The following is a 19,652-nucleotide window of genomic DNA, read 5'->3' as shown; positions in this document are numbered from 1 at the left end:
CTCAGGGGCTGGAACAGAACTAGAGACAGCAGACGGCTGATACTTAGCAGCCAAGCCCAAAATCCCATCTTAAATGCTAACTCCCACTCAGTGTGGCGTCACCAGGAGAGCTGCCAGGAACCAACAGACACAAAAATAACAGAGTGCCTGTCTTCTCGTTCTCCCAACGTCGGTGCAGAACGAGCACCACCCTAAACGCAGAGAAGATTCCCACACGTACGTGATCCCATGTGCTGGATGCTTTGGGGAACCAGGGCTGAATTCTCTCTGCTAAGAAAGCTCCCATCTCAAGTTTACTCCAAGACATTGCCCAGAGTGGAGCAGATGGCACAAAACTGAACCTGGCTGCCTCTCTCCCCATCAGATCTCATTCCAGCCACCAGTGCCTTTATTTAAAGCCATGTTAGCTAAATGAGCCTCTTCTAGGATTTCACTTTAAACCCAATCAACAGCCAATAAACTACTCCCAAATGCAAAGAAAACATAACAAAAATGTTAGCAAGAATGTCTCTGACTGGTGTGACCACAGCTGCCTTTTTCTTCCCGATCATTACATATTATGAAAATAACTAAAATCACTTTTATATCCCCGTACACAATTACATTTTGATTACTTCCAAGAGTTTATAAGAACACAGGGAAACATTAAGTAAACAGCAAGATATGAAATGATGACAATGTTTCAGATTAAATATTAAAAAAAATATAGCTATAAATGTTTGCCTCTGGGTGGAGGAAGGCTGCTTGAGTTTCCTGCCACTCGTCTTCACCGTATTTCCTATGAAGAGCAAGCTTTGATGACATAATGGAGGGAAATGGACTTCACTTGAAAAAAATCCCATTTCTTATTTTAGCAACCAAATCTCACCGCTGCTTCTGCTTCAATACTTAATGACAAAATCAATGGCGTCCAGCAGCACTCTCCCACTGTACTTTCTATGATCTAGGAACAGACGTGACAGTATTTTCCTGGCCCACACCTGGGATCTTGTCACGGCCTGATCGTGTCCCTTTATCTTGGTTGGTGCATACTCCTTTGCAGACCCACAGGAAACCATGCCCACTAAGGCCACGACTCTCATCCGAAGCCTGTGTACCAGGCTCCTCAAATGCTGCCTGTCTCAGGAAACTGGTGGGACAGGAGAAACGACTAAGTGCGTCTGCTTCACTTCACTTCACTGCCTTACAGGATTGCAGTGGTTTAAACGCACCTGTGACGGCACCCCAGATCAGAGTGCTGCTGGCTCCCCACTCCCGTCGGCTCTGCGTCTGATCCAGCTCCCTGCTAATGCACCTGGGAAAGCAGCGCAGGATGGGTACTGGGCCCCTGCCACCCGTGTGGGAGACCTGGATGGAGTTTTAGGCTTCTGGCTTCAGCCTGGTCCAGCTCCTGGCCATTGTGGCCACGTGGGGGAGTGAACCAGATGATGGATCTCTTTCTCTGTCTTTTCCTCTCTGTCACTCTGCTTTTCAAATAAATAAAATAAATCTTCTGGGCCTAATTCCAAGACCTCAGTTCCTTCTACTACGCAATGTGGAATGAAGTGCAATCTAGGGGCCAGTGTGTGGCACAGCAAATTATGCCACCACGTGAGACACTGGAGAGCTGGTTCAAGACCTGGATGTACCATTTCCAACCCAACTTCCTGCTAATGCGCTTGGGAAGGCAGTGGATGACGGCTCGCAGGTGGGCTCCGGCACCCGCCCCGGAGACATGGAGTTCCTGGCTCCTGCCTTTGGCCTGGCTGAGCTCTGGCTGTTGCGAGTATTTAAGGAGTAGTCCCATGGACTTTCTTGATATCCCTCACCCACCCCCCATCTCTCACCCACTCCCTCCCTCTGTCACTTTGCCTTTCAAAGAAAGAAATGCATCTTAAGAAGGAAGAGAAATGCCTCCTAGAGCCAGCTCTGCCACCGATTTGTCGTTTGACCTTGACCACGTAGCTTGATTCTTCAGCTGTAAATCGGGCTGGATTAGAAGACTCAAAGATCCCGTCCAGCTGCAATGTGCCATGCTGCAATGCCTCCTCCTTCCCGTAGAGCACACTGAAGAATCCTTCGTGCGGAAAACATTTCAGCAACTACTTGTCCAGCTTATGTTCTGTCTTGTACGTCCTTTGTGTGCTGGCAAACTCCCCGGGGACACCTGGCACTACCTCCCCAACTCAAGATTATGTTGTCACTGGCACCGCCAAACGCAATGTCTAATAAAATCACTTCTCTCAGTACATCTAACAGCTCTCTGCTTAGAAGATGGAAACGCTATCCATCATCTTCAGGGTTCCACATGGACACTCCCACGTTCAGGGCCACTCCAACACACACCAGGGACACTCCCACGCTCAGGGCCACTCCAACACACACTGGTGACACTCCCATGTTCAGGGCCACTCCAACACACACCAGGGACACTCCCACATTCGGGGCCACTCCAACACACACCAGGGACACTCCCACGCTCAGGACCACTCCAACACACACCAGTGAGCCAAGGATAGTTCTCATCTGGGGAACTCTCCAGAATACCAAATTAGCAAACATAAACGAATCAGCAGTGTTGATTTGTAATGGAAATGGATCGACTGGGCAGTCATGGTCCATATCCAAACCCAAATCTTAAGAAGTACAGGCAGGCACGTGGGGAACAGCCAACACTGTCAGTCAGAAGAACAGACACGTACATGGGGAAGAGCCTAGAGTCAGTCAGAAGAACAGGCACACACATGGGGAACAGCCAGCACTGTCAGTCAGAACAGGCACACACGTGGGGAACAGCCAGCACTGTCAGTCAGAAGAACAGGCACACACGTGGGGAACAGCCACCGCTGTCAGTCAGAACAGGCACACACGTGGGGAACAGCCAACACTGTCAGTCAGAAGAACAGGCACATACATGGGGAAGAGCCTAGAGTCAGTCAGAAGAACAGGCACACACATGGGGAACAGCCAGCACTGTCTGTCAGAACAGGCACACACGTGGGGAACAGCCAGCACTGTCAGTCAGAAGAACATGCACACACATGGGGAACAGCCAGCACTGTCACTTCCAGTCTTTAAACCAGGTAAGTCTCCCACTCTAGACGCAAAGCCAACTTCTGTACAAATTCCAAAAAAGCTACGACAAGCCAAATGCTATTGGCCTTCATATTCTTCTTATTTTTCTAGGAAAGAGTTGAATCTATCCTCTTAACAGTATCACCACGGGATCTTTTGGCCCAGGCGTCACTTTAGACATCTGTCAGCACTCCCAGCCACAACTCTCCCATCACATGCATCTCTCATCAGCCTGACAAGAACACCCTCCATGAGCACACTGCATAAAAACTGCACTCTGGCACTTCCACATCGTGTTCTTCCCTTCTGTATCTCAACAGGGTAGCAGAAACAGACAAATGCAAAGTTCCAAACTGGTCTAAGTGCTGCAAACCAGCCATTGTCAAAACACACAACCAGTACCTAAGATCCCCACATTAGTAACCAGATCACTCTTGCAGTGGGTAGGCACTGCTTAAGGTGCTGTGGAGCCGATGGGAGGCACAAACAAGCCCCTGCAGCCATGTTTCATATAAGAATGGGGAAAGACATGCATAACGAAGGAGATAAATACACACAGGAAAAATATCTGGGGGCTCACAGGACACGGTGTCTATCACAGCTACTTAATTTTGCAGTCAGAGTCAGAAAGCCACCACAGACAATAGAAAAGTGAGTGGGTACACTGGGTCCCAATAAAACTTTATTACCAAACAGGCTGCTGTGTGGTCTTAGGCACACGGTACAAGACAAACAGATTCTGATTCTACAGGGTCTGTTTTAAACTCTACAAACTGCTGGTAACCAGAAGCAAATGCAAAATAAGCACCAGTAGACAACCAGGTGGATAATCCCAGATGGACAGCTGGCCCCCCACATCCTTGGAAAAGTCCATTTTTTGTCTGCACATTCCCGAGTCAATATAACTTTGCTCCACGTAAAATGTGTTGTTTTAGAGTTCTCCTTTGATCGGTTATAATAGGTACCTGGTTCCTTCATTAAATTAAAATTAAAATTTTATTTTGTATCTATTTAAGAATTGCTATTTCTCTTACTTTTGGAAAATCGTCCTTTAATAACTCTGGAGGTCTCACCAAGATGTCCACTGGATGGACACGCCTGACACAGCCAGGTAAGCCCAGGTAAGCCCCTTAGCAGACGCACACCTCACTTGGGCTGCTTCAACCTGGACAGTTTCTCTTTGGCTCTCAGAGCTGGACCCAAGATTCCCTGGATCTCCACTGACTGTCGTTCTAATTTCAATCTTCCTCTCTGATAATTTCATGTTTCGGTTTAGGTAATGTATGTCTGATTTGGCTGGAAAGTTAGTTTAATGGTCTGACGATTTGGTGCTGTCTGTGAAGGGATTAATGGCTTATAGAGATCTGGCCCCTGTTGGGTGAGAGAAAACAGAACTGAACATGTTCAAGTCCCGGCTGCTCCTCTTCCATCCAGCTCTCGGCTATGGCCTGGGAAAGCAGTAGGAGGATGACCCAAGTCCTTGTGCACCTGCACCCATGTGGGAAACCTAGAAGAAGCTCCTGGCTTCGGATTGGCGTAGTTCTGGCTGTTGCGGCTATTTGGGGAGTGAACCAATGGAAGGAAGACCTCCCTCTCTGTCTCTCCCTCTCACTATCTAACTCTACCTCTCAAATAAAATCTTTTAAAAAAGGATTGATTTATTTATGTGAAAGTCAGAATTAACACAGAGAGAGAGGTCTTCCATCCGCTGATTTGTTCCCCAGATGGCTGCAACGGCTGGAGCTGCGCTGATCCGAAGCCAAGAGCCAGGAGCTTCCTCTGGGTCTCCCACACGGGCCAGGGGCCCAAGCACTTGGGTCATCTTCTGCTTTCCCAGGCCATAGCAGAGAGCTGGGTCAGAAGTGGAGCAGCTGGGACTTGAACTGGCACCCACATGGGATGCCGGCACTGCAGGTGGTGGCTTTATCCACTACACCACAGCCCTGGCCCCACACACTGGCATTTTAATCTATTTTCCCTTCTCTGTCATGCAGGACATTTTAAGTTATGAGAAGAGCTGGGATGTTCTAAGCAAAATGGTAAGCCACTGGAAGTTTTAAGCAGAAGAGTAGTGTAGCCTGTGTGCGTTTATCTTTTTATATTTTAAATCAATCTGGCTGTTGGATGGAAGAAAGACTAACAGAGGGACAAAAGTTAAAGAGCGCCCACGCGGAGGCCATTGTGGGGAAGCAGCAGGAATGCGCACTGCGGAACAGCTGGGTGTGGCGCACGTTCTGGAGGAGGCAGAGTGAGGTGGAGGGCAGAGGACAGACAGACGGCTCCTCCGCTCTGAGCACGCATGGTAAACGGCCGGTGGATGACGGAGCCTCAGCTGAAACGGGAGCCTGGCAGGTGGGGGTGAGTGGGGAGCCAGGCCCGGAAGCTCTGCGGTAGCAACGCTCCATGTGCTGTGCTGTCACATACCCAGTGGAGGAGCCAAGTGGGCCAGTGGGTAAACAGCCCTGCAGCCCGCACCGAGGGCAGGGCGGGAGAAACGGTTTGGGAGTCCCCAGCACACAGCTATCCGTGCAGCAGAGGGACACATGCACTGCCTGGGGAGAGGACACAAACAGGAGAGACAGGAACAGAGCCCCGGGCACACGGACACCTGGAGGTCAGGGGAAGAGGGCCACGGTCAAGTCCTGCACAGACGAGGAGGACCCAGCATCTACCTCTTCAGATATCTGCTATTTCTTTGTGCTGAAAACCACTCAGAATCCTCTACTGGGGCCAGCACTGCGGCACGGTGGGCCAAGCATCTGTTTACAACACGGCCATCCCATATTTGAGGGCCAGTTCAAGTCCCGGGTGCTCTGCTTCCAACCCAGCCTCCTGCTAACAGGCCTGGGAAGGCAGTGGATGATGGCCCAAGTACTTGGGTGCCTGCCAGCCATGGAGAAGACCTGGCTGGAGTTCCTGGCTCCTGGTTTTGCCCTGGTCCACATCCGGCTGTTGTGGGCCTTTTGGCGAATGAACCAACAAATAGGAAATCCCTCTCTCACTACTCCCTCTGTTGCCCCGCCTTTCAAACAAATAAATAAATCTTTTCCAAAAAAACCCTCGATTGGCTGTTCTGAAACAGCCAACGCACTGTTGTCAGTCAGTCACCTACCGTGCTAGGAAACACTATCCGGCTGCACCCAACCCTTAGCCTCCTCTCTCCACCCCACCCCCTCCACCCCCTTCCCAGGCGCTGGGAACCATGCTGTCCTCAGGCCTTCTGGAAAATTACGCCAGGGCACTGCAGGGAAGTAATATTGGAGACACCAGACCTGACACAGGTGTCATCTGCCGAGACCACCTAGGGCTGATCAGGAAGTGAATACCTCTGCAGCAGGCAGGCTCACACAATCGCAAAATGTAGGACTGCACCTACAAAGTCAGCTCAAGTTCCGATTCGCCTGGCAGAGCCCCTGAAACTGTTTGTGTGTGAGCGTTCTGTGACAACAGCCCTTAGAGGACAACACCGACTTAAATGCCTGAGCCCTCAGTGGCAGCTGTTTGGCCTGCCAGGTAAAGCAGGATGCCCCAGACCCCACACGGGAGTGCAGCACCCCGTTCTAGTTCCAGCTCCTGCCTCCAGCTTCCTGCCAATGCAGACCACGTGAGGCAGCTCAGCGACTGGGTCTCTGCAACCCGCGTGGAAGATTCAGTGTCCAGCGCCCGGCTTCAGCCCCCAGCCCAGCCTGTGCAGGCCTCTGGGATGCAGCTAGTGGACGGGAGCTCTTTCCCTGTCCTCCCTCTCTTGCTCTCAAAACAAAACAAAACCCATTTTTATTTCTCTGCCAAATTGCAAATAGCCATATATTTACTACACAAATTTCCATACCACTTCTCTAAAACTGATTTCTAAATGCTACAACTAAGTTATTTCAAAAGCACCTCCCTGGCCACCCCAAATCTCCCCAGGTTCTGCACACAGAGGTCTGCCCAGCGCTGAGCCTACACCCGCAGGAGCAGAAGCCAATGAGCCCGAGCAGCCAGCAGACCGCGGCCCTGCCACGGACTCCCACCAGGGAGTGTGGAAACCCCCTGGGTAGAGAGGGATAGAGACAGTCATGAAATTGAACCCTTCATTCCTCAAAATGTGGGGCTGAAGCCCTGGTGCGTTCTCTTCGGCGTTGCACGCCTCTGTGAGCATGTGCGTGTGACACGTGTGTTTCCAGAACTCAGTGAAGCAAGCACTCCTGAGGGCTACTCTTCTCCATCTGCAAACGCTGTGGCCTTGGGAATGATGCTGGGTAGTCCCAGTGCTGTTCCCGCACAGCAACCAAAGTCCAAGAGCAGCTTAGACACAGCCCTTCCTGTTTCTTTAAGAACAGCCTCCATTTACATCAGAAGAAAATAAGCCCTGGAGAATCCTTGCTGTTTCTAATCTTGCCCATTTGCAGGTACGAGCAAGCACTTTCCAAATCATAAACGGTAAAATATTTAAATGGGTTTTTCGATCTATTATAACTAACCCAATCATTTTAATACAAATGACATAGAAACTTTATCCTAAGAAAATGTTTTAAAATAAAATACGTAACTTCCAGTATTGCAAACCGGGTCCAGTGACATTGCATATAATGGTTAGAGCAGGGGCCGGTGCCGTGGCTCACTTGGTTAATCCTCCACCTGAGGCAATGGCATCCAATATGGGTTCCGGTTCTAGTCCCGGCTGCTTCTCTTCCAATCCAGCTCTCTGCTGTGGCCTGGGAAAGCCACAGAAGAAGGCCCAAGTCCTTGGGCCCCTGTACTCACATGGGAGACCCAGAGGAAGCACCTGGCTCCTGATCGGTGCAGCTCTGGCTGTTGCAACCAACTGGGGATTTAACCAAGGGAAGGAAGACCTTTCTCTCTGTCTCTCCCTCTCACTGTCTATAACTCTACCTCTCAAATGAATAAATAAAATCTTTACTATATATATATATATATATATATATACACACACACACATATATATATATATATAAAAACGATTAGAGCAGCTTGAAAGTGCAAACTGGAAAAAACCCCAAAAACCAAAAAGCACCCTTCAGTAACTGAATTACTTTTATTCTTCTAAATCAAGTAGCTTCCAGAACAAAAAGCAACATATTTTCTTCTCATGGTGCCCCTCAAGTTCACACACCCACGTATCAGCACACAGGCGGTCCACGGAGGACGGGTGAGGCGCGGCCGCCGCAGCCGTGGGAAGCCGGGGCTCGGCACTCGGGAGCGTTGAGCAGAGCAAGGTTGGGCGGGCGCTGGGTCTCAGCGTGGGTGCCACAGCGGCCCAGGGGCCCCAGGCAGTCCACACACTTGCCAGCGGTGTTCATTATAAAGAACTAACCGAAAATGAAGTTACGTTTCAGAGGAAAACCAAGTCTCAAGAATCATCGCTGGGCTGGTCTCTGGAGCTGAGAATAATGAGACCCTGCAGCAAACACACAAGTGACAACAAACCTGGAGGGAGAGGGGGAGGGGGAGAGACGGGCGGGGGGGGGGGGAGGAAGGGAGGGGGAGAGGGAGAGGGAGAGGGAGAGGGAGAGGGAGAGAGAGAGAGAGAGAGAGAGAGAGACGGGGGAGGGTCGAGAAAAGAGGAGTTCTGAGAAAACAGGACACGGGCTGGCAAGATCTGCCTGGTCACAAAGGACGAGGGGTGCACACATCAGGAACGGTGTTCGTCTACACAGATCTTGGCGTTCATCTACACAGACCTGGAGTATTCCAGAAAGACGGGCAGGCTGGAAGAGTGTGAAGCCGCCTTCGTCTTCAGGCCGCCCCACAGGGGAGAAAGTGCTTCCCACCTGATGAGTAGGATGTTGATGTTGCTACAAATCAGTGCACGCCTCCTCAACCTGGCACAGGTCGTGCACTAACACGCCTCTCTGGCTCCGAGGGCCTCACCCGAGCCTCCGAGCCAAATGTCAGCTCGGGAAGTGTGATACAATCTCAGGGAAAAGGGCAGGCGTTCAGCCCCCTGGGCTCTCCTGCTCTGAAGGAGCATCACACAGCACGGCTGGGTGTTGAGTGGCATTCTACAGCTCACGCAGGGGCGGCACGGCGGCTCAGGGCAGCGCCAGCAGGGCGCGGGCACAGGCGCCGGGCCGCTTCCCACGGCGCCCTGCTCAGCCTGCTGCAATGCCGCCCGCCGCTCGAGAGCTCTCCAGGACAGAACACAGCTGCTCACCAGCGGCCCCTCTCGCTCACGCTGCTGGAGCCCCCGACACTCACAGCAAGAAGCCCACCTGGAAAGAGACCCAGAGGACCGGGTGACTGACGCCCGGCGGCTCTGAGGGGACCTAAGTGTCACCAGCCCCAGGAAGAAACAACGGACGCAACTGAGACTGTCTACGGGATTTCAGCTGCTTGAACTGAGAACTCCAAGGTGAACTGAGAACCCAGGGCACAGTGTGTACGCCACGTGACTGCGCACAGCACTGGCGGAACTGGAAGAGAAGTCGTCCCTCACCAGCAGTCACCACACTGCCGAGGTGGGTCTGGTGGTTCTGAACTACACTTCGTAAACAACCGGAACAGGAACGTGCCCACACTGTTCACTGAATCTAACAGCTGTGTCTGCTTCCGTAAAAGCCATTTTACAAAATGCAGAAAATACCACAGGGAAAATAGGTTTCAGTGTCCCCACCTGCTCTGGACTCAGAATGACGCCGCCACCACACACCTGCCCCAGCAGACACAGGGGTGCCACCCTCGGCTCCCTCCTTGGCCTCCCACCCCACACTCAGCTGGTCACCAAGCCTCTCCCAACTCTGACAAGTCTTTCAGGTCCACCCCGGCTGCCCACAAGCTGCCCGCAGGCCCGTGAGATGGCCCCGTCACAGCAGCCCTGCCTTCCTCCCAGACGAGGCCTTCCATCCCGACGCCCTCCTCCCCGCCGGCCTCCCCGCTCCACCGGGAGAACTCCCTGCCCCAGCTGATCCGCCTACTTCTGTCCAGGGGAAGGGACCTCAGACGCGCCTCATCGATGGCCAGTCGCTGAGGACCAAAACACAGGAAGCACTCGTAAGAGGAAGACCAACAGAGACCTCGCCCACGATGGAGGGGTCCGTGAGGGGCAAGCTGACTGATTCTGCCTCCCCTGACACTGTTCCCCAGAGGGCTGGACCCTGGGAGAAGGCTGCAGCACTGGACTAAGGGGGACATTTCTTGAGAGCTACACGGGGCTTCCCCAGTGATCCCTCTGAGACACGCCCTTGGGCATCCAGGACAGCAGACTGCAGTGACCGCCTGACGGACAAGGCCTCTGCTTTCCCATCCTCCCAGCACCCTCGGCCACAGCCACTGAGCAGGTCACATGGCTGCTCTCCTCTGCTCCGCAGATCGCACGGCCTGTTCTCACTGCTGCCAGACTGCATCCGATCCGATCCGTTCTCCGTGTGTCAGCCAAAGCCTTCCTTCCAAAAATGCAAATCTGATCCTATCACTCCCTAGCTCACAGCTCTGCCAGGACGCTGTGTCCTACATGCCCGCCCCAGGCTTACAAGGCCCGCCCACTCTATCCCTTAACTTCCTGTCCTCTCTCCAGTGCTGGGCCATGTGAGCTATTTTCTCCCGATCTTCGAACACACTGTTCCCTGTACTGTTGAGACCAGTCTCCCTTTCTGTACCCCACTCTACCTGACCCCTCTGTCCAGTCTCTGTCTCTGGCCACACTTCCCACCAGCTCCTGGCCTGCTCCTCCCACGGGCTTTCCCAGTTTCCCTCTCACGTCTATGACAGCGTTCGTGGCTCTGAATTGACTGGCAGGGCTGGGCTTGGTCGCAGGCTAAGCAGCTGACTGGGATACTTGCATCCCATATCGGAGTGCCTGGTTCAAGTTCCAGCTCCTCCACACTTCCAATCCAGCTTTCTACTAATGCGCCTGCGAGGCAGCCGACGATGGCCTAGGTACTTGGGTTCCTGCCACCCACGTCTCCACTCGGTAGAGTTCCTGGTTCCTGGCTTTGGCCTGGCCCAGCCCTGGCTGTTGTGGACATTCGGGGAAAGAACCAGAGGATGGAAGATCTCTCTCTCTGGCTCTCTCTACCTCTCCCTTTTCCTGTCATGCTCCCTTCCAAATGAAATAAATAAATCTTCAAAACAAAATAAATAAATACACAATTAAAACTCACCTTAAAAAATAAAGAGAAAGGAAAAAATTGCCTGCTGTCTTTAGTGCTCAGCAGTAACTCCTGGGGAAAGAAGCGGTGCTCCGTACGCTGCCACGCGGCCAGGACAAGCACAGTGCCTGGTGCGTGCAGTCTTTTACCAACTAGTGACTGCCAGGCAAGAGACAGACAGACAGGAATATGGCAGCAGTATCCGTGCAGAGCCTGGCGGAGAGGAGCAAGCGACAACCCAGGAAAGCTACGATGCTCCCCGTCTGAAGGCCTCATCTCACTGTCAACTCAGGAAAGCTACAATGCTCCCTGTCTAATGCCTCATCTCACTGTCAACTCAGGAAAGCTACAACGCTCTGTCTGAATGCCTCATCTCACTGTCAACCCAGGAAAGCTACGATGCTCCCTGTCTAATGCCTCATCTCACTGTCAACCTAAAGGAGTAGCTCAGGGGGCTTCCTGCTGCGTTCTCTTTCCCAAAGCCGCAGAGCGTCAGAGCCCAGGAGAGCACTCTTGTGCAGATGCCCCGGGCTACCTGAGAGCCACCACGGCCGGAGGCACTCCCTCCTCCGCCACGGAGGGTTCACGGGTTCCCGTCCCTCAGTCCTGCTCTCCTGCCCCCACGTCGCAGAGCAGGGGACGTCCTGCGACCACTCAGAGGCCTCGTGCCAACCCCGCACCACAGCAGATCGCATTTCCCACTGTAAGCTAAACACCACCAGTGCAGAAAGTTCTGGAATGTATGAGAATTCTCTAAGGAGAAAAAAGAACAGAATGCTAACTGCGTGCTATCATTGATCAAGTCGATCTAAGATGGCTTCTTTTGTGTGAGATTTATTTTTTAAACAAATTGTCAGAGAACAGAGGAAAAACCCTAGGAAGGCAATGGAAGTGGAAAAACTTTTTAGTCTGAGGCAAACTTCAACAAACAGTCGCACAAACACCACCGGGAGAACACTGTACAAGTGCAGTGAATGTGGAACAACCCTCTGGGGGCGCCCTAGCGCAGCACGCTTCAGGGAACCAGGGAGCTGCGTGACAGACTGCCGCGTGTCCTGCAAAGGCCACGCCCCCTCACCGACCCGCAGCCCGCCTCCGCCTCAGCACTGTGAGCGGAACACGTGAATGCCGTGCTTCACCTCTGCATTCTGCTAACAACGAATCTCCCTCTATAACACTTGTCGGACAAAACACAAAACAGACAGACAACGGTGAGATGACTGGGAGAGTAGCAGATTTTGATGTAAGAATTAGACCTCTTGACAATTAACAGTTGAAAGGTTAAGATCCTAAAATACTTGGGAACAAATGCAACCTGAAGAATAACTACTAACTTGTGACGCCCACTTTAACCTGATGTTGATGGCTTCCCCCAGAAGAGTGTTTCAGCACTGGAAGCCCATTCAGCCAGCAAGCAACAGCACTGAGTGTCATTCATGCAGCCCCTGCCTGAGGCCCCGGCCTCAACACACCGTGTCCTGCTCATCCTATCTGATTGTTTCTCCTCTTCGCAGGACTTACCGGAATGTAGTAGATGCCCATCTTGGGGGTCTCATTGGCAGTTAGAAGCATTCCTAAAAATAAACACAGAGAAAACGGTAAACACATGGGGAGGAGAGGAGAAAAGGACTCGGCTACCTGCTGGAACGCCCAGGGTACTCAGCACAGGGTGCCCCGCTAGGTCCCCTACAGGTCGTGTCCTGGGCTTTAATCCCAGACTCTCCTTGGCAGGGGGCCTCCAGTCACAGACTCCCCCACGTGCACACTGCCCGGGCTGTACCAGCTGTTGCAGCCAATGAAGGGTGAATCAAGGGATGGAAGATCTCTCATTGTCTGTCCTTTTTTCAAATAAATGAAGATGGGGCCGGCACGGTGGCACAGTGGGTTAAAGCCCTGGCCTGAAGCGCTGGCATCCCATATGGGGGCTGGTTCAAGACCTGGCTGCTCCACTTCTGATTCAGCTCTCTGCTATGGCCTGAGAAAGCAATGGAAGATGGTCCAAGTCCTTGGGCCCCTGCACCAGTGTGGGAGACCCAGAGGAGGCTCCTGGCTCCAGATTGGCACAGCTCTAGCCGTTGTGGCCAACTGGGGAGTGAACCAGCGGATGGAAAACCTCTCTCTCCCTCTCTTTCTCTCTGTGTAACTCTGACTTTCAAATAAATAAATAAATAAATCTTAAAAAAAAATTAATGAAAATACAGGCAATCTCCAACAGCCCTGGAAGGCAGGTAAGAAAGCGGAGGCTGGATAATTTGCATAGTTAGTAAGCCTCAATCACATCTTTTCTAGCCCAAAGTGCACCTTCTCTCTACTGAGGGTTCTGGAGTCACTGGTCCCGACTCCTGGGTCTGAAAGGGGCTCAGATGTACGCAAGCTTCCCCGGTTCCCGTGTCAGCAGTGTGACACACACCGAAGTCACGGAGCCGCCCTGCCTTGGCCAGCCCCCGGCTCACAGAGACCGCTGCGTGTGGACGCGGAGCAGACACAGAGTGAGCAAGAGTGGCCGGAGGGTGAGCCGCGCGGCAGATGGTTTCTCAAGGCTCTGAGCAGCCTCAGCACTAGAAAAACACCAGGGAGCAATCACCATTATTCGATTACTACAAAACGAGCAGATGAGCAGATAAAGAAGAAGGTTGTCGCTTTTCTGAAACATGATTCAGCGCACAATGAGTCAGCAGAAAACAGAGAGACTGGAGCTGAAAGAAGGTGTGGTAAAGCAAGATGATGAATCAGCCACACGCAGGCCCGTCCACCACGAGTGGGGGCTCATCCCCTGTGCACGGAACCCTGGCAAGCTCACGGGTGCCCGGTGAACCGTCTGCAGGTCCCCGGGTAGTACCAGTCAGTCCTCCGTCAGGAGAATCACCCCCATCGCGCAGGACGCCCGCGTGATCTGCTGGGAGGAGACCCAACGGGAGAGCCCGGCAGGCCACGCTGGGCCTGAATCAACTCTTCAGCCCTAAGTTGTAGTTTAGGTGACACTGGCTATCATGAGAAACTGTCACATACTCAGACACTCAGAATGACAGACATTCCAGGAGCCCACTGGCCTGGGCTCAGAAGTCACCCTCGGGAGAAGCAAAAACGAGGGGGTGAAATTCTCCTGCAGTGAATTCTCTCAGCACCCCCTGGGCCCTCCACAGTGACCTCTGCTCTTCACCCCGCTCCAGCCTCACCGCACCTGCTGCGCTCCCCTTGGTAATCAGTCTGACCCCATTCTTGCCACCCGCATTGAATTCCTGAACCCCAGAACAGAAGTGCACCCCCACTACCCTGACAGCGGAAGTGCAGGCGACAGGTCCTGAGCTGCCCGCCTCTCCTGGGAGAGCGGTGTGCAACCGGAATGGCGACAGCCCCCAACACCAGGACGGCTCTAACCCAGGCTGCCACACGCCAGCCTGTGAGCCACCCTGCAAACCACCCCACTACTCCGACCTGAGAGGTAAGACAGAAAACAAAAAAAAGAAAAAGCCCACCAACTGCAGGCCACAGACTACACAGGGCTGTAACAAGACCATGATAAACGGTGACAGCCGCCAGCACCCACACTGACAACATCGGGACACGCGTTAAGCCCCTGCTCGCTGGGCTGTGCCGACTGCATCTCTTCTGCCTCGGGCGCCGCGGCCGCCGAGCTGTGGCTCGCGGACGGTCACTCTGCCCGTTCCCGCCAAGCTTCTCGGCTGGCTCGTCTTCCTCCTCATCCGCCCCGGGAAGGAGCCACTCCTGCTCTCTCGACTCGCTCCACGTGCTCCCACCCCGGGAATCACCTCCATCTCCATGCCTCTGCACCCTGCTGACCCTGAGACCACAGTCCGCACTGCGCACAGACACAGCTGCAAGTGCAGGCCTGTGGGTCAGTGCGGGGCTGCAGCTGTGAGGGGCACGTGGGCACTGCAGGGAAAATACAAGTCTCGGGCCGGTGCTGGGCTGTGGTAGGTTAAACCTCCACCTGCAGTGCGGGCATCCCATATGGGCACCGGTTCATGTCCCAGCAGCTCCTCTTCTGATCCAGATCTCTGCTAATGGCCTGGGAAAGCAGTGGAAGATGGCCCAAGTGTTTTTTAAAAAAAATCTTAAAAAAAAAAAAAAAAATTACACATCTCTGGGCCCTAGCCCTGGACACCTGAGTCAGTGCACTGTGGATGAGGTCAAGGGATCTGTACTTTAAACGCTCCCCAGATGACCAGTGGGCAGCCAAGCTAGAGCCCCTCTGCACACAGTGGCCCCATCCCATCACCTCCTACTACTCAGTGCTGGGAAAGCAGCCACGATCTCTGTCATTGGTTCCCCGCCTCAGCGCAGAGCACCACCCCCACAACTTTAGTTCCAAACCCACGTGCCTCTGGCACAGCGGGCAGACCTGCTTTCTGACAGCACCGTCTGAACAGGTCTTCTTCGCGGCAGGCAGGGCCAGTCCCCTCAGCTCGTCTCCTGGGCCTGCCCCCCGCGCCATCCGCCCTGCACCGCAGCCCTCCCAGAGCCACCGGTCAGAGGCTCGCAGCCCCCCCCCCCCCAGCTCAGCGTCCCCCGGGGTCTCGCTCTGCCTTCTGCTCTCAGCGGATCGGATCGCCTCCCCGTTCCCGCTGAGCCTTATCTCAGGGGATTGCAGGGGATCGCAGGGGATCGCCTCCCCCTTTCCCGCTGAGCCTTATCTCAGGGGGATCGCCTCCCCCGTTCAGCTGAGCCTTATCTCAGGGGGATCGCCTCCCCCGTTCAGCTGAGCCTTATCTCAGGGGATCGCCTCCCCGTTCCCGCTGAGCCTTATCTCACTCACAAGCCAAATTCAGCACAAATAACAGTCTCCACAGCGTCCCCGAGGTGCGCCAGCGAGACCCTCTCTAACATGCTGTTCTCTACCATACGGTGGCGTAGCGGGTAAAGCTGACATCCCATAAGGGCGCCAGTCTGGTCCCAGCTGCTCCACTTCCAACTCTGCTCTCTGCTGTGGCCTGGGAAAGCAGTGGAAGATGCCCAAGCCCTTGGGCCCCTGCACCCACGTGCCAGAAGAAGCTCTGGCTCCTGGCTTTGGATTGGCACAGCTCCAGCTATTGCGGCCATCTGGGGAGTGAACCAGCGGATGGAAGACCCTCCTGTCCTCTGCCTCTGCCTCTGCCTCTCTGTAACTCTGCCTTTCAAATAAAATGAACAAAGTAAAAAAAAAAAAAAAAAAAAAAGTGCTGGCTGTACATACATGATAGGGGTTTACACACTTTGTTGGATTCTCTCTCTCAAAACAACCCGAGTGGGGCCAGCACTGCGATGCAGAGGGCTATGTCAACACCTGCGATGCCGGCATGCCAAATGGGTGCTGGCTCAGGTCCTGGCTGCTCCGCTTCCGATCCGGCTCCCTGCTAATGTACCTGGGAAGGCAGCGGAAGATGGCTCAAGTGCTTGGGCCCCTGCAGCCAATGGGAGAGCCAGGTAGAGTACGGCAGCTCCGGTCAGCCACATTGTCACACAGAGAAACAACCGGGCCCTACAGTGCACTATGCTACAGGCTGCATATTAGTAGCTTGGTTGCACTCAATGCATTTCCAACTTACAATGGACTATCAGGCATTAACCCCTAAAGCCAAAAACACTAGTATATAAAGATGTTACACCTTGCACCTTTCAATGTTATGTTCAATATTCATGTCTATAAATGTATCCAAACCTACCTGAACCACAGATTCACCTGTGAAAGAGAAATTGATGAAAAACATCAAAGGAGAAAATAAGTCAACAGTTAGGGGCCGGCACTGTGGGGCAGCAGGTTATGCCACTGCCCGCAAGGCTGGCACCTACAGGAGCACTGGTTGGAGACCTGGCTCTCAGCCTCCACTCCAGCTCCCTGCGGGTGTGTCTGGGAAGCAGTGGGGGACGGCCCGGGTGCTTGAGCCCCTGCACCCATGTGGGAGACCCAGATGGAAATCCAGGCTCTTGTCCAAGCCCCAGCCCTTGTGGCCATTTGGGGAGTGAACCAGAGGGTGGAAGAGCGTTCTCTCTCTCTCTCTCTCTCTCTCTCTCTTGTCTGCCTTTCAAATAAATAAATAAATCTTTAAAAAAAAAAAAAAATCCCTGAGCATGTCTGCCCTCAGAGTACTGCTTGAGTGAACTCTTCTCCCCTCTCCCATGTCCCTGAATGCTTCAGATCTGCCTTGACAGTACTGCTACTTCTGAAATCCACATGTGGCACACAACACAGAACAGAGCAAAACTCACGGCTTCCTGTGTCGTCTGTGTGATCAGGCAGCTCCCGCCTGCTCCAAATCCCTCACCTCAACGGCCACACATGCTGCTCTGAATCCTGCTACAGAGCACACCACAACAGCACTGCACCTGCCACCTGCCTCCAGGTTCTCACTGGTTTTACTAATAGCTGGGCGGGCTGAGGCCTGAGTCATTAAGAGTGCCATTTTCTGAATCATCCACACCACTTCCTGTTCTTGGCTTGTCCACGTTAAAAAAAAAAATCCAAGAATTGTCCAGACCAAACCAAATTCTGTCTTGAGAAATGAGTTTAAAACCAAACACATACAGCCTACACTTGTGTCATGGAACGATCGTTTGCTACATAACGCATACCTGAGTTGGGATAAAGGCAAACATCATTAAGGTCATGTTCTGGCTCCAAGGAAGTAAATATTTTCCCCTAAAATGTAAGCAAAAATAAATTATTAAGATAGTTAAAGACAGGCAATTTTGGCAACGTCACACAACGCAAACAAACTGGAGGCATAACTCAGCCACCTATGCTATGCAAAGAAATAACTAATTCACGGAATTTACATTTTTAAAGTCTTAGGGAATCTGTCATATCAATTTATCAAATGTCCTCAGTATCAGAGAGGAAGAAACGGGCCAAGAAGGAGAGGTGACTTGTCAGAAAGTAAATAAATGAGTGCGAACTTTGAAAGGCAAAGCCCACAAGTCAGGACAGAGTGGTGCTTAGGGTGGCTGCGCCTCATCAGTGGTTTACTCGGCTTGCACCAGAGACCAGAGGAGGAGGCCTGCCACGCCTGCACCCGAGGCTGAGGAGGACACGGAAAGCAATGCAGTCGGAAGGCAAAATGCAATTCTACAAATACGTGAGGGATCAGGCATTACGTAGCTAAGGCTAAAACACGACTACTTTAAACGCAGGGGAAATGTGTTGTATGTGAAGAAATTCAATGAGAAGGAAAATAAAAGGGGAAAAAAGAAGATAAGAAGTTGGGTGTGGAGAAAGCTATGAGAAAGATAAACAAGACAAGCAAGGCACGCAAACGCAAGTGATTTGGGTGTTAGTCAAGCGGAAGTGTTTAGTCATGAGACAAAAAAATGCCAAAATACAGTGTCCTGTAGCGTGACCGCGCAGCGATTCCCTGTGAGTGCAGAGAGATTTCTGCAGGCTCTCACGCTTCAAGCTCGTTGTTAGAAGACAGGCAGGACGCGGTGAGCTGCCAGGGCGAGGGGGGGAGGTGCGTGGGCAGGACGGCTAAGCAGCAGCGAGACTCCCACAGCTGCCTCCATTTCTGCAAGGGCACAGGGAACTCCACCAGCGTGGAACAGAAACGAAGGGCACCACGGCCTAAAGAAACTCCCACGCAAAGCTCTGCAAGGGTCGGGAAGCCATGATTGTAAGTCATTGCCTTTAGGGAGGGAGGAAGCACAGCTGCCTTGCCACGATTTTATGCAATTTTAAAAGTGAAAATGTGGCTGGCACCGCGGCTCACTAGGCTAATCCTCCGCCTTGCGGCGCCGGCACACCGGGTTCTAGTCCCAGTTGGGGCGCCGGATTTGTCCCGGTTGCCCCTCTTCCAGGTCAGCTCTCTGCTGTGGCCAGGGAGTACAGTGGAGGATGGCCCAAGTGCTTGGGCCCTGCACCCCATGGGAGACCAGGAGAAGCACCTGGCTCCTGCCATCGGATCAGCGTGGTGCGCCGGCCGCAGTGCGCCAGCCGCGGCGGCCATTGGAGGGTGAACCAACAGCAAAGGAAGACCTTTCTCTCTGTCTCTCTCTCTCACTGTCCACTCTGCCTGTCAAAAAAAAAAAAAAAAAGTGAAAATGTGCTTGCAGTGTTAACAATAAAGATTGCTCTAGCATAAATTAGTTCAGATGGCCAGAAAAGCTGCAGAGATACTACGAAAACTCAAAGCTAACAAATGATTCCAGGTATCACCACAGTAAGTCCTTCAGGCATTCAGCAAAGCTGTGATTGCCTGTAACTTACAGACTCCCAAGGCTCTCGGACGGAATCAGGCAGACACAGAGGGAGAGCAAAGCTCAGCAAGGTCAGCACCTCACGAGTTAACACGGGACCGAAGCAGCAACAGCAGTGGCCTGGGAAGGCGGCCGGGCTGTGGCGGGCTCCTGCAGCACCCACGCCCTGAGCACAGCGGCACCCAGCAAAGAGCGCACTTGCCCTCGGGCGGTCAGTACAGACAGGGGCATCTTCTACCCAACTGCATTTCAGATATGAACTTCTTTTTGAGAATTTTCTTCCCAGCTAGTTCACTTCTCCAAATGTACACAACAGCCAAG

The 19,652-nt window shown here is 52.8% G+C and overlaps 1 protein-coding gene across 10 annotated transcripts in view; it reads right to left on the bottom strand.

Moving 5' to 3' along the window:
• The window catches only part of NOL10 (nucleolar protein 10), a 99,908-nt gene that overhangs the window by 45,828 nt on the left and 34,428 nt on the right, over positions 1-19,652 (bottom strand). For 7 of the 10 annotated variants that reach the window (XR_016230584.1, XM_002722390.6, XM_008249836.5 and 4 more), the window contains 2 exons: positions 17,715-17,781; positions 12,666-12,718 (listed from right to left, as the gene is read on the bottom strand). Coding sequence is in view for 9 of the 10 variants with exons in the window: in XM_002722390.6 (XP_002722436.3) it covers positions 12,666-12,718; positions 17,715-17,781 (120 nt within the window). In the remaining variant the exon portion in view is untranslated. Of the gene's footprint in view, positions 1-8,075; positions 8,456-12,665; positions 12,719-17,714; positions 17,782-18,461; positions 18,552-19,019; positions 19,148-19,652 lie in introns of those variants that run through there. The other 3 variants (XM_089327842.1, XM_089327840.1, XM_089327843.1) reach the window with 3 other exon arrangements.

The sequence above is a fragment of the Oryctolagus cuniculus genome, chromosome 2 (assembly GCF_051225735.1).
Source record: "Oryctolagus cuniculus isolate XC-2025 breed Fujian yellow rabbit chromosome 2, ASM5122573v1, whole genome shotgun sequence".
NCBI classification, from domain to species: domain Eukaryota; kingdom Metazoa; phylum Chordata; class Mammalia; order Lagomorpha; family Leporidae; genus Oryctolagus; species Oryctolagus cuniculus.
The sequence above is the reverse complement of the archived record's forward strand: the minus strand, read 5'-3'. Positions and strand labels throughout refer to the sequence as shown.